Source organism: Atractosteus spatula, chromosome 2, assembly GCF_055471065.1.
Source record: "Atractosteus spatula isolate fAtrSpa1 chromosome 2, fAtrSpa1.hap1, whole genome shotgun sequence".
In the NCBI taxonomy this organism is placed as follows: domain Eukaryota; kingdom Metazoa; phylum Chordata; class Actinopteri; order Semionotiformes; family Lepisosteidae; genus Atractosteus; species Atractosteus spatula.
In genome coordinates, this window is record NC_142707.1 from 75,131,852 (window position 1) to 75,153,610 (window position 21,759).

Genomic DNA, 21,759 nt, shown 5'->3' on the forward strand with positions numbered 1-21,759 from the left:
TAAAATGTGTGTGAAGACCAAACAAAAAACCCATATAGGCACCGCAGAAAAAAATAAAACCTGAAACAAATATGTCAATCCTTGTGATGCAAGTCTTGTCCACACCTTTGCAGTGGCACAATGTAATCACCGTCAAAGCAATTTGTCATTAAATGTCAATGTCAAAGCCAAAATGGGAAGATCTGTAAACCACCAACGCATGACGTCTTCATCCACAACCTCAGAACAATCCTGCAGTTCGAAGAAGGAAATCTAAAATACAATGCATTCCCTCTTCAGCGATACAAATCTCAAAACAAAAGAGTGTCATCGAACATGGACGTCATTGGGCGGCACTTTAATTAAATCATGTCCATTGTACTTTTATCTTTAGTAAAAACTCTTCCAACTGAAGACATAATGGCAACAGAAGTGAAAATCAGAGCCAAACGCAGCACTGTTACACAGTGAAATTTTTTTGCTTACTCAGGTCTAGAAGAACCCACCTTGGCATGATGCAGATCCACTCCATACATTGAGAGCTTCTTGGCATTTTCCAGGAACTGAGCATCAGCCTGAGCAGGAGTCAGACCCCTGAAGGAGACACCATTGGTACTCAAGAAAATTAACATTAACCACATGCATCTTACAATTATTATTACTGAACACATTGCTCTCCTCATTCTAAATAACTTACAATTAATTAACCATCATGCCTAACTCTTAATCAGATCTTTCATAGCTTCCTTTTGTATTGTTTAGCAAATGTAACAATTCTGCCTCATAGCAGTCATTTTAGGATTTCTTGTAGTCTTAAATGATAATACTCCACAGCAAAACGAGTGTCACTCGGGACCAGACCTCCAGCTCCCCGATTTACACCTTATTTTCTGCACACACTCCTTCAATGCCTTCGCACACTATTGTAAGGGGTGCTCTCAGAGGTGAATTGGGAGCTGGTCTGGAACAACTGACACCCTCAGCAGGAACCTACTCTTCATGTGGTTCCATAGGCATCAGGATAGAGGATAGAGGACTACAAGCAGGTGAGAGTGTTACAAACACTGAGAACTGCAGGGAAGAACTAAGAAACTAAGGCAGATAGAATAGCTTGGAGTTTCTGGCTCTTAAGTACAGTAAGAGGTACCGGAGCAGCGATAATGGAGCTGCTAGCCTCCTCACCTGTGTGTTTTGTACAGCTCTATCACTTTCTCTTCCATCTCCTTTGTCTGTGAGGGTGCAAACTGGAAATCACTAGTGTAGTCCAGGTGGTGCTCTTCAGGATCATAATCTCCCTGTTCGGCTTGCAGGGTGTAGGAGCCCAGCAGAGAGTGGGTGACAAAGGAGCAAGGCAGGCGACCCGAAGCAATATCCTGACGGAGCTGAAGGCACAGGAAATATCTGCACCAAGAGGGGGAGAAAAACACTTCTCATTTCCATTGTAAACCTTTCAGAAAAACCTACTTGTGGTCACATAACAGTAATCCCTCAGTTATTGAGAAACCCCTGTACGTGTTGTCGTTTAGTAATTCCTAAAGAACCAGTTTTCATTTATCGAGCAGATTTTCACACTTACGTGGCGGGCTCCAGTAAAGCACTGACTACATTAATCTTTTCTCTCAATTCTGGGATGCTGAGTGTTGTCGTTCCCCCCCCCCCCCCCCCAAGAAAAAATAAAATGTATATTCCTTAATTTATAACATTTTAACTCTTTTATAAAAATGACTTTTGTTTGCTAGGTGTATATAGCACAGGCTAGTACATAATGTTGAAGCATTTGCTAACAACTATCGATATAACTACTGGACTGGACCGTAAACAAGCAGATTTGTGATAGTTTTCCTACCTACTGCTTATGCATCATCTAATGACTTTTAGCATGTTACTCAGATAATTAATAACATATGAGAATATCATTTCTGTTATACAAGTTTTCACTTTACAATTAGATTTCAAGGAAAGAATTAAGCTCATTTATTGAGGGATTACTGTATACTGAAACAATAATTTCTGCACTATTGTACTAGGTTCATAAACAGCAATGAATGAGGTTTCAGTATGCTAGAATAAACACGTGATTTAGTATCTTCAATGCCAAGGAAATGCAAAAGCAGAAGCAAATATGGTTTTTAGCATCTGAGAGCACACTTAACTACATGTACAAATGATATGATCTTTTGGATAAAATAAGCTGTATGAGCTGTAGTGAAAGTCAGTTTGTTTTCATGGTTTTCAGAACTTCATGCTGTATAATACATAACATTTATACATATTGCTAGAAATCTTTTTACAGGTAAATGTAGTATGTAAGGAACGTACATTGAAACATATAAGGAACATTAAATGTTTCAAATTTGTCAACTTTATGGTTGTTGAAACAGAGTATAGAAATTGCATTTTAGATTTGCTTGACTAAGTTCATCATGAGGTATTTTTCACAAATCCTACACAGAGAACTTAAATTACATTTAAAAGCAGAACTATTGCCTGTTTCAGACAAGACTAACAAGAAAGGAAGATTACCTGGTTATATCTTCAGTTAGCTGTGATGGATCAGGAGGATAGAATTTTACATTAAAGGCAAACAGCCAAGGAGAGTCTGAAGAAAAAATGAAAAGTATAAAAAGCTGGTTAATTACATTTTATGGTGGAGAAAAAGACCTAGATCAATTTGCCATTGAACTATTCTGTACTCATCTATATACCAAAAATAGGCAAATGACCTACACTCTGTCCTTATTGTATATAGATTTTAAAAGAAAGGTGATTCAACAAACTAAACAATCTAAATAAAAAGCATGAAGGAAGGAAACCATACATCTCATTTCCTATTACAAATAAGGTACCAATAAACTTTGTCATCCTCTTAACAAATAGCTGTAACAAAAACATGATGCTCTCACCAATGGAACTGGGCCAGAACTGTCTCTATTAGACTGCTACATGGTACAAAGAAAAAAAACACACCAAGAGGATGTAGCAGCTGCAAGCAATTATATCACAGTAGAGAACCCTCAAGCTTTGAAGTTTTTTGCTGAACCTCTAAAAACTGCAACAACTCACTTTGGTTTTCAGTGGAGATACGGAACTAGATATTTTAATGCGGTGCTTTCAAACGGTGGTAATAAGAATGAAGAGAGTGACTCAGGCAGTGCTACAAACAGGTCCGTTCGAAGTTTGTAACTACAGAGTCCATCTTGGCTGTCAGATAAGACAGTATTTTACGTCGCATAAAAACCTAAATGTTGATATTTCCAAGCAAAACGGATTAATCACTATTCCTGATAAATTCTCACATACTACAAAACCAACTAAAAAAAATAAATGGTTGTTCTGTTTTATCAACCAAAACAGTTAAACTGTATATTTGATGACAGATTAAGACAGTTCTGTCCTTTGCTCCGTTCTTTACATAGTACAGTGTAAGCTGTCACAATCAAACAATTTAGCCCAATCCCCTCTTCAAATGAAGCCCCATTACCAGGATGATCTTGGGTTTAGAAGCCAGGTTCATGTCCAATGAGTGAAAGTGGTTCAGCCACACCCTTGATTCTCTCACAGAAGCTTGAATTAACTTTCTCTTGTAACTCAGAGAATCAGAACATTCTTCTATTAGTAGTATTATTATTCTGTACTCACAAACGTGGCTTTTGAGATACAGTAACAAGAACACAATAGCATAAGAAAGGTTGTAATGCAGTGGGGTTTTGTTTATTTGTGTTTTTGAGTACTTTGTTCCAAACACACACTTCTCTTTGTGCTGCCTGCTTATTGACCTAAATACGCCTGCACAATAATTTTTTCAAATGTAAGCATAAGGAAATAAATCACGACTGGACACAAAGCTTCTGAGTTACCTATTAATGTGAAGTGTGAATTTTCAATTCGATTCAATTTATTTTTATATAGCGCCTTTCACAACAAGGTTGCCCCAAGGCGCTTAACAAGTGACCATTCATTTTGTGAAGACAGAACAGAAGACCAGAAGATAACGGAGGAGAGGAACCAAAAACTCCTTAGTAAGGAGAAAAAAAATCCTCTAGGGGTCCAAGGTCAACTGGCTGCCCAACCCCTTTGGGCATGCTAACATTATACAATTAAAAAAAGGAAATAAATTAAAAAAACTGTGGAAAAGTACACAAAAGCACACTAGGAATTTATTACTATAAGCTTCATCGAATGGAGGAAGCACTATTAGCACCCTCATTCTGCTTCACTTGAGACTGTGGAGTTAAGTCAGCCTGTGGAAAGTTTGGAAATAAAATACAAAATATGCAGATGGTTTTAAAGCTTATGAAAGAGGAAATGACTTGTTTTTCCTCTGCAGCAGTATCAATACAAATCATGTAATGTAGCAATGTTTACACTGAGGTGCAATAATATTTCATTAAGACACAGAGCAGTATGATATCATCACTCATCATTTAAACCACTTAGAAACACAGCAACTATAAATCTCTATAAATGATCTGCCTTTCCAAATGAAATGTTGGTTTAAATTAGAGTTTTACACTTTTATACAGAGGAACTCCTTTCTGAGTGAGTAGAACCTGTGATTTCACCATCACATCCCATCACAAACTATATGAAGCTCTCCAAAAGGCAATCACTTATTTTTCCCAGCTGGTAATTCCATTGTTAATATTTGTAGTGTAAAGACACAAAGTATATTTATATCATCTAACATGTCTGATCCTTTCTCATGCATCCCAATAATGTCTGAGGCTGGAACAAGGAACTGCTATAAGTATTATCCAGATACTAGAGAAATTTCAGGAAATATTCATTGTACAGTATGTGTTTAGAGTAATTATTTTTGTATTGTAGTGTGAGCTTTTTATGACATTGTGTACTAAAATGTTTGTGTATGCACACATGATTTACTACATTCAACAAAAATGAAAAACCTCATAGTAAAAAGTGTAACAAACAGATGAGATAATCCTCAACGGAAACAACTAATTCACGGAAAGTTTCTCATAACCATGAGTCAAAGATAAAGCCATTTCCTCAAAGACCTGTTCCAAGCCAACAGAAGTCCCCCAGTGAAGCAAAAGAAAAATTAATCTAAAACCAGGATTTGGAGGAAAGTTTCAAGCTGGTCTATTTTAACTAGACTTCTTTTTCAGTCCCCATTCCCATATTTAACCCAGGCGCCCTTCCGTAGGATGTAGCTGGACCGTCAGCAGCCTGCTCTGTTGTGAGAGCAGAGACAGGTGTGCTGCTGTGCTCCTCATACCCCACTCACACAGTGGGGACGTTCGTGAACTGGGGGGCTGGCTGGCGTGGGCGGGGTGCAGCTTCAGACAAGCCAGAATGAGGACTAAGAAGATAAATCAATTCTCTTTCAGAAACGACGAGGAAACAAACTACAGAGCGGGCGGGAAAGGAAAAGGAGAAACGTATCGGTGTAACATATTTAAAACAGCCTGCCAGAGGAAGTGCAAAAGGGGGAAGCTGGAAAAAAATGTTGATGATGTTACGTGACCTTCTACGGCATTAATGTAGGTGTAATGTAATGTAATGTAATGTAATGTAACAACCCATCTGCTTAGGGTTTTTTTGAAAAGTAGAGTGTGACAGGCTGACATCATAGTGAGTAGGCCTTTTCCAGACTCCAACAACTCTTTGTGTAAAGAAGTACCTACTTAATTTTTAAAGGTGCTCAAGTCAACATAAACACTCAATTATTCATAATTAACTTGGTGTTTCTCATATTAGTGTTTATCCTGTCTTGAATGTGGTCTAAATACTTTTGAATTTCTTTTGCAGCTTTTAAAGTGTTTGTTAACTCTCCTAGTTTGATGTGATCTGCAAACTTATCCAAGTTCCTAACTTTTCTCCAGTTGAGATCACTGACATAAATGACATAGAGGAAGAGCAGGTTTTCTCATATAGCTCCCCTGGGGTACTCCACTAAACGCCACACTACAGTCTGAGCATTTACTGTACCTCTTATCTGTTCCCTAAACCAAAGTGTGATCTAAGTAGATACATTACCTTGAATGGTTAAAGTCTGCAATATGACAATTTCTTTATGAGCACTTTTACCAAAACTTTCTGAAAATCTGAATGTGCCACATTATATACTCCTTGTGTATCCATCCATGCTGGTGCTTGTTCAAAGAACTAAACTCAGGTGAGCAAGAAGTACTGTAAAATTTCTGAATCTATACTGATTACCCCTGAGAACAGTATTCAATCAATTGTATTTAATTGGTCTCTAATTGTTAGTTCAGTTTTGTTGCTCTTTACAGAAGAGTTTTAATTATTTTAGCACTTACTATTTCTATTGTATCTTTGTATGACTTCTAGGTATTTGATTTTGGTATTTCTGATCACTTCTTATGCATTTAGGACCAACTAGACCTTTGTCTAAAACTAAGCATTTCATGAAGGTTTGACACAGATAACCTCCTGAATTCAAGCAATACTTCCTTTATGTGCACAGTACATTACAAAACAGTCAATGACAATCATAACGCTCAACAACATGGATCAGGCACTACAGATCTTGCCCATGACCTCTGACCTTACCGAAACACCTTACTTTGCATCTAGTTATAGAGTGCAGATAGGGTTATGGTTATAAGGCAACACAAACAGGAAACCATACAGTACAGTATGTGCTCTATAAAAAAGATTTTATTTATAACCTTTGATTTCTCTAAAAGGTCAAATGCAAAAGTGTAAACGTTCTGTTAGAGAGTACAGATGGGGCAATGGTTATTATAGAACACATAGTTGCCTTTAAAAGCTTCATTTAAAAAAGCATTTTCCCAGTGAAAAGTGATATATTGGCATATCCACTGATTTTATTTAACACTGCTTCCTTCGATTATAAGCTTAACACTAAGATTTATAACGATCTTCTCACTTCTAAAAAACACACAAATCGCCCCTTTATTGAAAAACTAATTTAGACCCCGTCCCTGAACATTTATGTAATTACAGGCTAATTGCAAATTTACTGGCAAAATGTTGCAACCAGATGTAGCATACCAGATTCTATCCTACCAACATTCATCAGCATGTTTAAAGCATTACCTTAAAAAAACATGACTACCACAAATTAATGAAATTGGAGGTCTGGGCAATTTTTCTTTTTTAAACTTTTCAATTGGGTTGCACATATAGTTTCTGCACATAGCACAGAAACTGCCTTGGTTAAGATTTGTAAGATTAATGATCTACTGATGACTGCTGACTTATATACCAAGGCTGATGGCATCAAAAACCATCACATGTTTTGTCAGGGAATGACAAAGTTCTTTTTGCTGCTATCCTAAAGGGGTTTCATTATTTTTATGCAATATAAACTAACTGGTTACATTTGGTGGAATGAGGTCAGTTGTATTACCTCTGGCATTCTTCTGGGATCCATTCTATAGGATATCTGCATAACTAGCATAACTATGCCAGCAGCCATATCACCCTGCAACTCACAACTTGCAGCCCACTGAAGCTAAGCAGGTGTGAGCCTGGTCAGTACCTAGATGGGAGACATCCTTGGAAAACTAAGGTTGCTGCTGGAAGAGGTGTTAGTTTGGCCAGCAGGGGGCACTCACCCTGCAGTCTTTGTGGGTCCTAATGCCCCAGTATAGTGACGGGGACACTATACTGTAAACAGGCGCCGTCCTTCAGATGAGACGTAAAACCGAGGTCCTGACTCTCTGTGGTCATTAAAAATCCCAGGGCGTTTCTCGAAAAGGGTAGGGGTATTACCCTGGCGTCCTGGCCAAATTTCCCATTGGCCCTTACCAATTATGGCCTCCTAATAATCCCCATCTCTGAACTGGCTTCGTCACTCTGTTCTCCTCCCCACTGATAGCTGATGTGTGGTGAGTGTTCTGGCGCACTATGGCTGCCGTCGCATCATCCAGGTGGGGCTGCACATTGGTGGTGGTGGAGAGTCCCCACTACCTGTAAAGCGCTTTGAGTGGAGTGTCCAGAAAAGCGCTATATAAGTGTAAGCAATTATTATTATTTGACACTTTCCCAAATAATTACTCATCAGGACATTCATTTTTTAATAGTTATGCTGATAACATACATATACATCTGCATAATACACCTCACATTTCTTCAGTTGTTTCTATGCTCATTATGAATTCGGCAGATATACGCAACTATTTCTTGCTATTAAGGCTTGATTATTGAAATGGTCCATTTGCTGCTGTTCCTACAAAGCTAGAACATAGGCTGCAATATATGTAAAAATAGTATTGCATGGGTTTTTTTCTGCAAAGAAAGCAAACATCAAAAATCATCAGGCTTTTCATTTGTTAGCAGCTAAAATCTGAACTGACAAGATTTTGCTCTTACTTTCAAGGCTTCAAACGGCCTGAGCTCAACTGACGTCAAGGACTAGCTTTGTCATCACATGTGACAGAACGGAACTTGCTCTGACAAATATGACCCTCTCTGCGCATCAAGGACAGAGCGATGCCCAGAGGAAGACCATACCTTCAGAGCCATGACTCCACATCTTTGGAGCTCCCTTCCTAGATATATCAAGGACTCAAAAACTTGCTCAGATACAGTGTTTCTAAATTACACGTATAGACATTTCTGTTAACATTGTTGTTTTAATGTTATTTATTCTTTGCATGTTTTTATGCCCCATCTTGTATCTTAACTCATGTTTTGGATGTTACAGAATTTAAAATTTAATCCAACCACTTAACATTTTACCCAAGATTTAAACATATGGTTTGAGAACATACTGTAAATCAGCATGACCCTCCAGGATTGTCCCAAGGCAATAACTAAATATGCTGGAAAATAAATATTGACACACAGCGATCTGCTTTCCATATTCACATGAATGTTCGCTGTGCTTCAGTCACATACTTCTTCTTCTTTCTTATCTGCCCTGCTTGATCGGAATCCTTCACGTCCTTATAATCTTGCTTATCACTTTTTTTGTTACAAAAACATCTAGCTAAGCATGAATACTCACAAGCAGAAGTGGCTTGAGGTCTGCATGGATAGCTTGTTTTTAAGTGCTTGGTCGTAATTACTCTGTTCTACCGGTTACATGACTCCATCATGTTCTGAGACAGAGCCTACCATTTAAAGCCACTGAATAAAATAAATACTGAAACAGAATATAGGCAGGACTTATGCACTACTACTTCACTATTTGCTAAAATAGCATCCACAAACTCAGTAAAACCTGTACTTCATGTAGTAATTTTAACGTGACGAAAATTTAACCTACCTAACTTTTCTTAATGCATGTTTTTATAACAACACAAAAATAATGAGTACTTCAAGTATTTCTCTAGGCACAATTCCAAAAGGTTAGACAGTTTCTAACACAGCTGTACAGTTTGGAAGACACAATACTTATATCTGGACATATGCCCAGCCATGAGAACCTGGTGATGATGTAAATGGATACATTATGTGAGAAAGCTAACAGTCAAAAATATAAAGGGCAGAACCTCACAGCAGTTTCCAGGGATACAAATGAAATTCCCCTTGACGTATCAGACCTAAGCCTGGCACGCTTCTGACGTGATTTATAGTAAGTCCAGTGACCGCTGAAAAACTGGCTTCAATAGTCTGGTATTATTATGCTCAGTGCTGAGGAAAATACTTTCACATTTATAAAGATGAATGAGCATCTTTATAAATAAGCACAAAAGTGAAAACGTTCTTCTGAAATTTCAATTAACAGAAATGTGAAGCTTTTATTCATCCAGACTGCGTAGTTTTTGTTTTCTTAAGAGCAAGTGTTGGAGTTTATAAAAAAAAGCATTGTAAAAAAAAAAGTAATATAATGTATAATGTAATGTGTAGCGCAAACGCACAACACTCCCTCCATGGCTGACAGCTACTTTCTGCAAACCTACAAATGCCATAATTTTCTGGAGCTAAAAATGATTAATCACAGCACTAATCTTACTGTAGCAACGTCCATGCAAGTAGAATTAATTCAAAAGAAACAGAACGTCTAATACTTACTTCTAATTTGCCTCTTGATCTCCTTTGAAGGGTCCAGCCAACACTGAAAGGCAAGGTAAACAAAAATGACCTTTTCTAAGCATTAAGTAAGGAAAAAGATGTGAATAGCCACAGTTGTTCCCATGTAAATCCTATAAGCATGCATTACCAGTCGTACAGTACATTTTAAGATTTGACAGTTTGCATGCTTCTGTCATCCCACTATAATTCCCAATCTAAATCTAGTTGCTAGAGAGGGAAGTATCTGCTTTCCTAGTTTTCGGCTTTTTATAAAACTGGAGAAACAATGGTGCAAGTGGACCGCAGAACAGTCTAATTGGTAAAATATGGTCAGGCCCAATTTACAATAAAACGAAATTGAAATCTCAAAGTCATTTTGGAGAAAGAAAGAAAAAATCTTTTATTGTGTGGGATCCTATGAAGAATCCAGGGTTTGCAGAACAATAAGGCTATGATGATGTAATGGCAAAAACAGCAAGAATCTTTGAAGGCCAACAAAATATCATGATCTCTAAGGAATTTAGGTTGTCTGTAGCCATGGCTGTTGGCTCCCCAGACAATACCGCAAGCTTGTAACTAAGAGTCAGACAAGCGTGCCCCTGATGACAGGATTCTTTGTTGACAGCGTGAAACATTTTAGTTCACATTAACTTCCTAAGGTACTTTTTTTATTTCAACAAACATTTTTCATAGTTTCTGAAATAAGTGTACTGTGATTCATTGATCTGAGTACCTCTGACTAACATTATGAATAGACTTCCACCTGACGCAGCAAAAACATATTTTTCTACCAAAAATAAAGGAGTGTAATAAGCCAACCGTCATTCAGAACATAGCAGCTGTGAATCTTTGGTCATTTTTCGCTGAATTAGGATAATTTAAAATGGAACACCTTTCCTAACAAATCTTCAAGTTGGAAAACACACTGGATATTGCATACAGTTCCATATTGGTGCATATTGGTGCAACTCCAGAACAATCTTCCACAAAAATGTTTCTCTTGTGTTTTTACCCACATAAAACACAATACTAATTCACAAAACACATAACCAAGAGTAATCACAGCAATTGGCTCCCAAGACACATAAGATGGAGTTCATGTTTGTTATGTAAATTCATAAGGGAGAATGATATTTAGTTTCCTTGCTCCAACATACAGAACAACAACTGTCTTATGAAGGCTGTTACATACAGTAGTATATAAAAATAACATTCAATGAGATCTGGCTTGAAGATGAACATTTTTAAAACTTTTAGTCAATTTAAGGTATCATGGCATATTGGGGATGGTATATTTAGGAGATGATGAGATTTAGAGCACCTGCACACAAAAAAAAGTAAACTATTGAAACTTTCACAAATTGTACTCCACTTTGTACTTTTCCTGCCGTACTCATGTACATGTTGAATCGATTTGTGTTCATAAAGAGGTAACAAATTAAAGTAAGGTTTATTAAAAGGCTGATTTATATCAGGGGCTTGGGTACAAATGGAAACGATTATAAGACTTTAAATCAGATTAACACAGATTGAGAAAAACACATGGAGTATCCCATAACTCTGTACCATGAACATGATATATTACAGTATTCGTTCTCTTTTAAACCCAAACCTTTCGCTTAATTCAACATTTCAGTTAGGCTTCCTAGCTCTCATTCTCCTACGCCAAATAAAGCAGAAATACAAAAGTTGGCCCACAAGGGACTTAGAAAGCTACAGTGCTGTGGCAACACAGGCTAGAGAGGGCAAGGACTTCAAGAAACTTGTGTCCATGTAATGGAAGGCCGAGCAGATAAAGAACAGCTGCTCCTATGACCAGGGATGCAGTTCTGCACTGAGCTCAGACTGGAGAAATCAGCCATCCTGCTTGTCTTTTCGGTCTTTTGCATTTTTTTTAATGGATGTGCTATTGATTTCCCTCTTAAGTGGCCGGAATATGATCATGATTGGACTGTGTGTGATGACTACCTTAGTTTGGCTAACCGGCTGCTTGAAAGGTATAAGGTAGTGAGCAAAAGATTTGCCACATTTTCCATGGCAAACCAATCAGCACAAATCCCTCCTCTCTCAGTAATGCTTTAAAACCTAACTGCAAAAACAGGAATTTAACCTTTAAAAATTTCAGCATGGACTTGTCCAATCCAGAAGGTTTCAGAACATTTACAGAACTCCACAGCTGTCATTTTAATCAGGTCCTGACCACAAGCTCTTGCAGAGGGACCTCGTCACAGCAAAAGGTGCAGGCAGGAAATACAGAATTCAGCCTTAATCACCTGACTAGACTGTCAACAGCAATCTCTTCAGTAATTAGGTTTCATAATGTACTTATTAAAATAATTCCTGAAAAGATTATCACACTACTAATATTGTGCACCTTTTGCAAACTACTCAAATAAAATGGTCTTTAAATGTCTAGTGACCTCCACAAGTCAATGCAGTGAATAAAAGTAGAGTTTTAGAGTCCAACTTTCAATTAAATCCATTCCTGAATCAATAAGACTGAAATATTTAATAATGCATGAAGATAACTCACTGCAATCATACAAAATAAATCAGCTGAAGTGGGTTTTCTTCTACAATACCTCTAGGTTCTGTAATTCACTGGTTTTCTGTGAGTGGGATCTGTAAAGAATCCTGCAAAGAGGAGCCTTATTTTGCCAACCTAAACACTACCTAGTAATTTATCTGCAACCCAAAGATGTTGATTTGCCTTTAATTATTATTATGGAGTTGTATCTAACCACTTATCACAGGCAAGTCAAACGGTTCACACACATTAGTTATAAATGGAATGCCAGTGCCAATAATACATTACCTTTTGGTCAGTGTTGTCTTTGTACGCCAGTCCAAAGTAGTCCTTCTCCAGGAGATTGAGATGTTCACAAACTTTCTGAAAAAGTATTAGGCCCTTTGCCCGTTTCTAGAAAGACAACAAAATAAAGTTATGCCATTTATTATTTCAAAAGTTATAGCATTGTGGTGTTATGGTAGTTGATTTATTAAATATTGCACTAGTGATGTCCTGTGGTTTTGCACTTCTGACTTTTCCAGAGATGGAAACTTCTAATTCATTTCCCACTTCACTGGAAGGGAAGGTACATTAGTGTCACACAAGTGCAACTGAAGCACTGAACACAGGCTGGTCCACTGAAGAACACCACCATGCCAATTCCTCTCAGAGAAGGCTTCTCATTTACTACACAGGAAAACCACTGTAAAAAATACATTTGTAAAGATTTACTTAACTGAAAAAATAACACAAACTTAATCTTTTTAGATTAAAAAACTCACAATATCTAGCGTGCTATTAGTTCTGCCGAACGGCTTTTTGTTTTTAATCTTCCTTATGTTCTTATATTTTCTGTCAGAAAACGTACTTTAAAAGTGAAATGTGATATTTATTTTTTCATTCAAAAAGGTAGAACAAGTAGACGCTCCTGACTTCAACCTTGAATTTTTGGCATTGCCGTATGGCGTCAATACAACACTAAAAAACCCAGAAACATTCTCAACACCCGCTCAGTGTTCTGTGTTTAATGGCCGCTTGGCAGCTTTGACATTTGCTAACAGAGCAGAATTTAACAGGCCACTCGCATTATAGTAAAATCCCCACAGAACTTTGTGAACTATCTGTGTGTAGGTCCTTTGACACTAATGGTATTATACAACTATTTGAGCTGAATCGGTCTCCACAATAGGGACAAACACACTACCTCCACAGGCAATTTATTTTCCAGGCCTGCAGGAAAATCAAAAGGGACAAAGAACAATAACAACGATTGCTACATTGGAAAAAAAAAGAATACTGATGCATTTTTGTTCGTTTTTGTAGAGAGTAAAATATTTATGGTATGCCAGTTTAATAAATCATCCCCTGAAAAGACACCCAACATCAAACATTTTAATTGCAGCCTTTTTCTCCCCATCTCAACAGTTACTGTTAAACAGTCTTATCCAGTCGGAAAGGACAGTCAAGGAGGCAGTGTGATTGATTTAACAAGCAAAGACCCTCTGCTGATGTAAGAAGCATTTGGAGAACAAAATCCTAAATAAATGAGTAAACATTATAAAGAACAGACAATCCTTTATTGAAAATCATTAACTGAGGTTTAGGAACTCCCATCCAGTGGTAACAGTGAAAGGTACTGCCTTGCTACAAATTTAAGTGAAAACTAGCAAAGATAAACCCAAAGAGGCTCCAAGTTACATTTTCTAAAAAGTCATATTCCAGAGAAGGAGAGAAAAAAATACAGAAAAATGAAAAGAAGTGATCTCTGTAAGTAGAATATCAGCCTGAATGTGATCCTCAGTTCCTACTGCTCATCACACCTGAAGAAAAACCAGTCATCGCAGTGAAACATGTTAAACCGATTTCTTCAGGAAACCGGAGATAAAAATGAGTGTGCACAAATATCTGACTGGGTCCGTCACGGGATGTACTGCAGAGCGTGGTAATGCTAAAACACATCATCGTACATTAATAAAGGAGAGAATACAAAACAATCACAAGCAGTCTTGCAAACATCCACTGTTGCACAAACTCACATATACACATACTGTATTAATAATGTATACTAAGAGGACTAGATTTTTGACAGATGTTCTAAAGTGCACAAAGTATGGTCAGGCATACATGTCTGGCTGCCTAGGCAATGAAAAATTAATATAAAAACGCACTGATGCTTCAAAGACAGGTCCTGTCTAATGAGACTTAATTTATATTTGCTTCAGATACCCATGACTGGGTTTTGGAGAGCTCTTAGATTAAATGTCCCATAACAACTCATATTACTTACTCCTGAATGGATTTAATCCAAACCTTTTTCTACATGTTTTCAGTAATTTACTTCACATCTTGAACTAATCCTACCTGATCCCTACTGCATCACTCTCCAAAATGTAGAAACACACTTCTAGACGGAAGGTCAGCGTTTTATTTGCATTACCAAGTCTACATTTAATTTTTTACAGCTTTAAAACACTCTCCACGTATTGACTTCCTCTGGCATGTTTTAGCACATGTATGAAGATCAGAAAATGTGACAACTGCAAACCTTCAGCAGGTCACAATATCATCATCCATCCATTTTCTACCCACGTTCCTGAATACAGGGCTGCAGGGCAGCTGGAGCCTGGCCCAGCAAGCAACAGGAAGAGACTCCAGTCCACCACAGGGCACACACACCGGGACCAAATTGTTCCAGAAGCCAATTAACCTAACAGCATGTTTTTTGACTGCGAGAGGAACATACAAACTCCACACAGACAGCACCCCAGGTCTGGAACTGAACCCAGGGCCCCAGCGCTGCAAGACAGCAGTGCTGAACCACTGGATCACCATGCCATCCTATCGTCAGATTAGGAAAACATTTTCACCCTGCTCTGAAGTTCCACTGATCTTAATTTAATTGATTTGCTGAGTTATAGCTTAACTCTAGATTTTTTTAAGACAGGGATAAATGAGACTTGGGGAACACAGTTAATAAAGGGGATAAGCATGAGACATATAGAAATGAGTATGTGACTCAATCTGGTTTGCAACCAAAAAGACAGAATTGAAGTCAATGCTCTTAAAGCTCTGAGCTTCTAGTGCAGTGGCTTGGACTCAATACTGGAGCTTTGTCTGAGATTGTGATCATAGGAACCTGTACACCAGAACACTGTCCAGCAATGAGTCAACACGGATGCCATGGTGCCACTTAGGCAATTAAGAAAAACAAATTACAGTTGATCGGTCTGACCAGCAATCCAACAGGGAACCTTCTGGAGAAACGAAGATTTTGGAAATTCCAAAAATTGAAAAAAAATGAGCTTGTTATCTTTACATTACAAATGCACTAAATGAGTAGTTGAAGCATTTGTTGTGTTTTACTGACTCTCAGTACACATACAGATCATACTTCCCAGAGCAAGGGTACTGTGGATATACTGTACATTGAAATACTGAAGCTGTGACCTACTCCAGGAGTACCGATATCACAAAGGTTTGGGGACTCTAAAACATCTTCCGATATCCAACTTCTTTTCTATCAAGGGATTTAGAGAAAGTGGGTGTCATGCATCCATGCCATTTCTCTACCATGGAAAAGATCAGCATGGTTAGTAGATCTGTTCTTTTGGTATGTTTTAAACATTTAAATAAAACTAGATGATAGTAGACATCTATTCATTTCTAATTATTTCAGATTTATTCTCAATGTTATTATAGATGATTAGGAATCACTTTTGGCTCCAAATGTTGCAGCACATAAAATCCATTAATAATGCAAACCAGTATATATGCATATCAATGAACACAGAATAGGCACCACTGTGAAAAAAGCATGTATTTAACATTAAGGCTTGGTAGGGAAAGCCTTTAGAAAAACCAAGATATGAACTAGGACTATGCCTAATTGAATTTGGCAGGATGGAATAATCAAAAGCCTGGGCCGTCTCTTAATGACTCTGGCAGATACATGCTGAACAATGAGGGTAATAGGTTCTGCTTAAACAGGGTCATTTCAAGGCTTAAATGGGTAAACTATACTAAACAAGCCTGTTTTTATTCAAGATAAAGTTTATGTACACTTCAGATGGTATTAAAGAGAAACCAATTTGTCTTTGTTTCTGTATTAAATTTTTCTAGTTCTGTCAAGTTCAAATGTTTGATGGTTATTTGTATAACAGCATTTCATGTTTAACTGTTATTTGCTCAATTTAGAGAAAGGGATACAACAAGGTTTATTAAGTACTATTATTCTATTGAAGTACATCCATGCTTATGAAGATACTGTACAAAAGCAATTCACTACAACACAGAGCTTGTGAATTACACAAAGCATCAATTTTGCACCATTTGTCCGTGCTGTACATCTTCTTTAGGGATTAAGAACAATCACAAACATTCAAACCGAGGACCACAGAGCATGACTCATTTGTTTGCCATCATCTAGTCATCGGAGATCCAGTCTGAATTCCATCACCTCCCCAAGCCATCAGCACATTCTATCCAATCTCATGGTACCCAAAAAGTATCTCATCGTGATGTTCCATAACCTTTACCGATATGATACCAATAATAAAGGTTATTGGGTAAGTGCTGCCTGTCTCCGTTTGTCAAGAACCTGACATTTACGAACATATCATACATAGGTAAGAGTATTTTTACAAACTGTGGCAAAGATCTTTTTCTCAGTTTTAGACAGACCCAGGAATATCACGTTGGGTGTAAGATGAAAGATGTTATGACTTGAAAACCTGCCGACTTCCTTCTTCCGCAGGACTCGTCCATCTTCCACCTTGCAAGACACCTCTCCTGCCGACAGCCTCCAGGGGTCTGCCACTGACCGACTTTGCCTTCCCACATTTCCAGGAGACCCTGTATTTGACTTTTACAAGCAGGGGCAATGAGGTCCGTGTGGGCAAGTGTGATGATTAGCGCAGCCTAACCATCATTCTGAAGGTGAGAGACCGAGCAGGACGTCGTGTCACCTCATCACTTGTAGTATTTCTGAGCAAAAGCTTGGAAGTTACAGTATGCACGGTATTGTGGTGGATACATTTCACATCCCTGTCAGATACCCTTACATCTGGTTAATGTGACTAATACATGGATTATCAACCAAGAGCTTTAACAGAAGCATGAAAATGGCTTGGCAGAGATGTTGACAACATGGAACACAGGTATGACCTCTGTAAAGCAGCTTCCAGATTAGGGAGCTGAGAAGTCGGTGACAGACAGTGCTGTCCATATCATGTCATGTCTGCGAGACTTGCACCCACATGTTGCTGTAACCACCAATGCTGTCAATAAGAAGCTGCACAGTGAGATTACCATCAGTAATAACAAGCTCCTGAAGCTGTTATTAAAGCACTCTATGCCACCAAAAACAGCTAAATGTTCTCGCACACAGATCTCAATGAAAAATGTTTTTCCTACCACTGCCAAATGACACAAAGAACCAAAATGTAAAAATAAAATCCCTTTGACAGTATTCAAGAGGCCTTGATCCATGCGAATAAACATACGGTGTCATACAAGCTGGTGGCAATGAACCAGGATTTGACAACTATGGGGATAACTGACTACTCTAATCAGGTTTAAGGGTTTTCTAAAATACCCAGCTGCTTGGGGTAGCTGTAATTGTTGCTACATGGAAGTGGTGGCTCAGACAATCCATCTAAACCTGCCGATTGTTTTTTTCCCCATGTGGGTGCCTGGATCTCACTTGATCGTTATTTCCCTCAGTTGGCCGTGCTGCTGAAACTGATGGGGCACACCAATGGGGTCCGAATGCCCTGGAGTGGCATCCCTCCCACCCAGTGTGCAGTGTGGTTAACCTCAACAAGCTTGTGTACCTTTCATCTGTGCACATTGACAAGCACGCATCTTATCACATGTGTGCTTTCAGTGTTGCACCTTTGGTCATTTAATACTCAGGAAGTAACTGGTAATACAAAAAGGATACCAGAACCTTACCACTTTCTGTAGGCATATTACACCTTCTTACATATCATTTTTAACAGATTTATTGGTGAACACTAATAATTAGCAATAAATAAATTAAACTAATAATAATTAATAAATTTAATGATAAAGAGTGTTGCAGTATTTAAACACTACTGGTATGTTAAGGAAGGCCTTTTTAACTGAATTAAATTTCTGACTTTTCTGGCTTCTTGGTTTTTCAGTTTTCACAATTTCAGCTGAAGGACATTTAATGCACTGACCACATTGCTCTGTTTGATTTATATATCATTATTTTATCTGTATTGACCTTCGGGTTTCTGTATTGCCTCTTGCTTCAACCTGCCATTCCACAGCAACAGAAAATTATTTTATTTCTCTGTGCAGACCTGTTGGGACTGGCTGGGCATCAGACATGAAGTACTGAACTCCTGCACAAATTTCAAATCTGGGGTCAAGAGCAGCTGTCAGCACTTGTACCCGGTTTTTAATTTAAATATTCTACCTGCCAGCAAATATTTTCCAAAAAAATATGTAGCTATTCTGGCACTATTTTTAAACATTTATTTCTACAAATACACAGCAATAGTAGCAGTACAGTTATGTCATAGTCATTATTTTAGAATAGTGATCTTTAATAAGTATAGTATTATTAAAGTATTAAGTAAGTATAGCGCTTGAGCTTTTGTTTTAAGAAACCTTACTACAGCACATGGCCCGCATAGAACTCAAAACAGTCCCCTTACAAATAGGTTCTCCTATAGGACAGAAGATGACATTGTATAGTGTTCAGATAGACAAACAGACTCATGGACTATTAAGACTATTTCCAAATTCCTATATTACGGCTTTTAATAAATGGGAAAAAAACAAGGTCACGTATACATCTGTCCACATCAGAAAGTAACGTGGCTGCAATAGCACCACCACAATATGCTACATTCTCTGCCATGCAGCTTTCCTATTGCTGCGACGGCCATGCAGGTCCCAGTCCCCACCAGGCCCGGGAGACAGGTCTCCAGAGGCGTGTGCCTTCGTGCTCTAATTGGTCTGAGAGACAACCATGCCTCACTGGGTACTAATTGCGTGAGCCGGCACTGGCAGCTACATGTCAAGGGAGGGGAAAAGAGGCAGAGCTGGATTCTCAAGCTGAAACCCAAGAGCAGGTTCAGCACAAATAAAAATGAGTTTCGCACGTAAACAACCACTCTAAACGAAACTGGTTCAACTTTTATTTTTAAATGCTAGAAGGAATGATCTTCTAAATACAGCAATGTCAGCTTTATTACTTTCTTAACGAAACACAAATGTACTTTACTGTGGGGGGGAGAAAAAAAACAAATTCACTGAACAGACAAAATAAGGGCTTGGAGCCCCCACTCCAACACATTTCTTGTATTTCCTTTTAGAATTTACTATAAAGATAAAGCACATAAGGAAGAACAGAAGCTTTTTTACACCTTATAAATATTACAGAAAACTACAAATGTTACACATCTTACTAAAAATGCCACATTTTCTGGATGAATACCCTCTAACAATTGTATTTACCGATGCCTCAGCTGTACCACAGAAGACAAAGCTTGCACTGTTCACACTGTGCAGCTCGGAATCTGTGCTGGAGAAATGTTTGTCATCAGTATTCTGCGTATGGTGAAACATGCAAAATGCAAAGCATGGACACTTTTGCACATGCTTTACAGTTTCTGGACTCCAAAACAAAAAACAGTTATGGTCCACGTAAGCAGAGATATATACTCACACGTCCAACAATACACAAGTGATACTTAGAAATACACAGTGGATGGTACAAAGACTCAAACATCCTAAGATGATGAAGAATGTAGTGAAATAGCAGCTGAAATGTAGAAACTCATTTGAGTTCTCAGTACAATTTTAATGTGCAGTAAAAAGAAATCCACAACACAAAATTTAAACTTGGGGGGCCAGTGTCTACAGGATTTTATTCACACTCTATCTGGTTCCCGTCCTTAACTAGACTTACTTAACAACTTTTCAGGTGCTGCTGATTTCAAATGACCTTAAAATGCAGCTGACCTGGATACCCAGAGTGCACAAGAACATGAGGGTTCAGAAATTACATTAAATAATATAGTACTAATTAGTGCTGGGCGATAATTCAATAACGATAATTATCGCAATATAATTTTCCTCGATATAATTTTCACAAAATTTCGATAAATGTTCGATATAAATGTTTATGCTTTGCGCGAGTGCGTGTTGCAGACCGGGCCGCTAAAGTGGTGGTGTTGACCCACACGGTAGTGGCTGACAGGATTGGAGTTAGAGTGGAGAAATGAGCGACACTGAAGCAAATGTAGTGCTGCCAACGACCAGCTCGAAGGACGATGACGTCGTCTACAGAAAAGGTCATTCAACTTCGGTAATTTGGAGATATTTTGGGTTTTTACGATCAGACATAAAACAGAGCACTTTAAACTTTGCAGTCTGTCTGAGCCATCTTCCATGTGTGTTTTATCACACTGCAGTATTTAATTTTTCTATTAAGAAATTTATTTTGTAAATTTTACTCATGCATATTTTGACATAAAAAAGACTTGAATACTCTCTACCTCAGATTTGTTTAATGTTTCTGCTGTTTGGCAAGTGTTTGTTGTGTTCTTAAAATAAAGAGTTGTTTAATTTACCAATTAACTGTCTGGTTTCTTCAACTTTCACTCAGGAGAAAAAATCTGCCTTTAAACTTGAAAGAAATAATGATTTGACATTTATCGTGATAATTATCGATATCGACTGATATGAAAATATTTATCGTGATAATGTTTTTGGCCATATCGCCCAGCCCTAGTACTAATCTCTTAAATACAAATGATTGCAAATCCACTTACCTCTCCAAATCACAGCTGACCATCACCACCATTTTCCCCTTGAGTTTGAATCATCTTGCACAGTGTATTTATTCTGGATGGAGTCTTGAACCTGTGACCCATTAATTTCATTGCGACCATGCGTCAATGTCAGAACCTGCTGTTCTTATTGCTGAACTAATACTCCAACTCTAATTTGAGGCGACTGTACAATACTGAAGAACAGGAAAATAGTACTTATTTTCAAAAGTACCTTCACTTTTTCGGAATAGTGTATGCCTGTGTACTGCCAAAAAACAATCCTTCATTTAGCACCAAATTCTATTGTAGGCAGCAGCTACTGTTTGTCTCTCTACCAGTTTTAATCATACACGCTGTTTCATCTTAAAGCGGAAAAATGTGATCATTGTTTCATATACTGTTTCAGGCCACGTGAATAAAGGCTTCAAAGCTGCATCTTTTTTTAAAAATGTCAGTTTGTTTTATTTACTACTTTCAATATCCATCCAC

The 21,759-nt window shown here is 37.9% G+C and overlaps 1 protein-coding gene across 19 annotated transcripts in view; it reads right to left on the reverse strand.

Annotated features, from left to right (window-relative positions):
• The window catches only part of epb41l2 (erythrocyte membrane protein band 4.1-like 2), an 87,749-nt gene that overhangs the window by 29,169 nt on the left and 36,821 nt on the right, over positions 1-21,759 (reverse strand). For all 19 annotated transcript variants that reach the window (XM_088932525.1, XM_088932517.1, XM_088932466.1 and 16 more), the window contains exons 4-8: positions 12,767-12,871; positions 9,952-9,994; positions 2,503-2,578; positions 1,162-1,380; positions 486-573 (exon numbers count right to left, since the gene is read on the reverse strand). In XM_088932525.1, the coding sequence (XP_088788651.1) occupies positions 486-573; positions 1,162-1,380; positions 2,503-2,578; positions 9,952-9,994; positions 12,767-12,871 (531 nt within the window). The remainder of the gene's footprint in view (positions 1-485; positions 574-1,161; positions 1,381-2,502; positions 2,579-9,951; positions 9,995-12,766; positions 12,872-21,759) is intronic.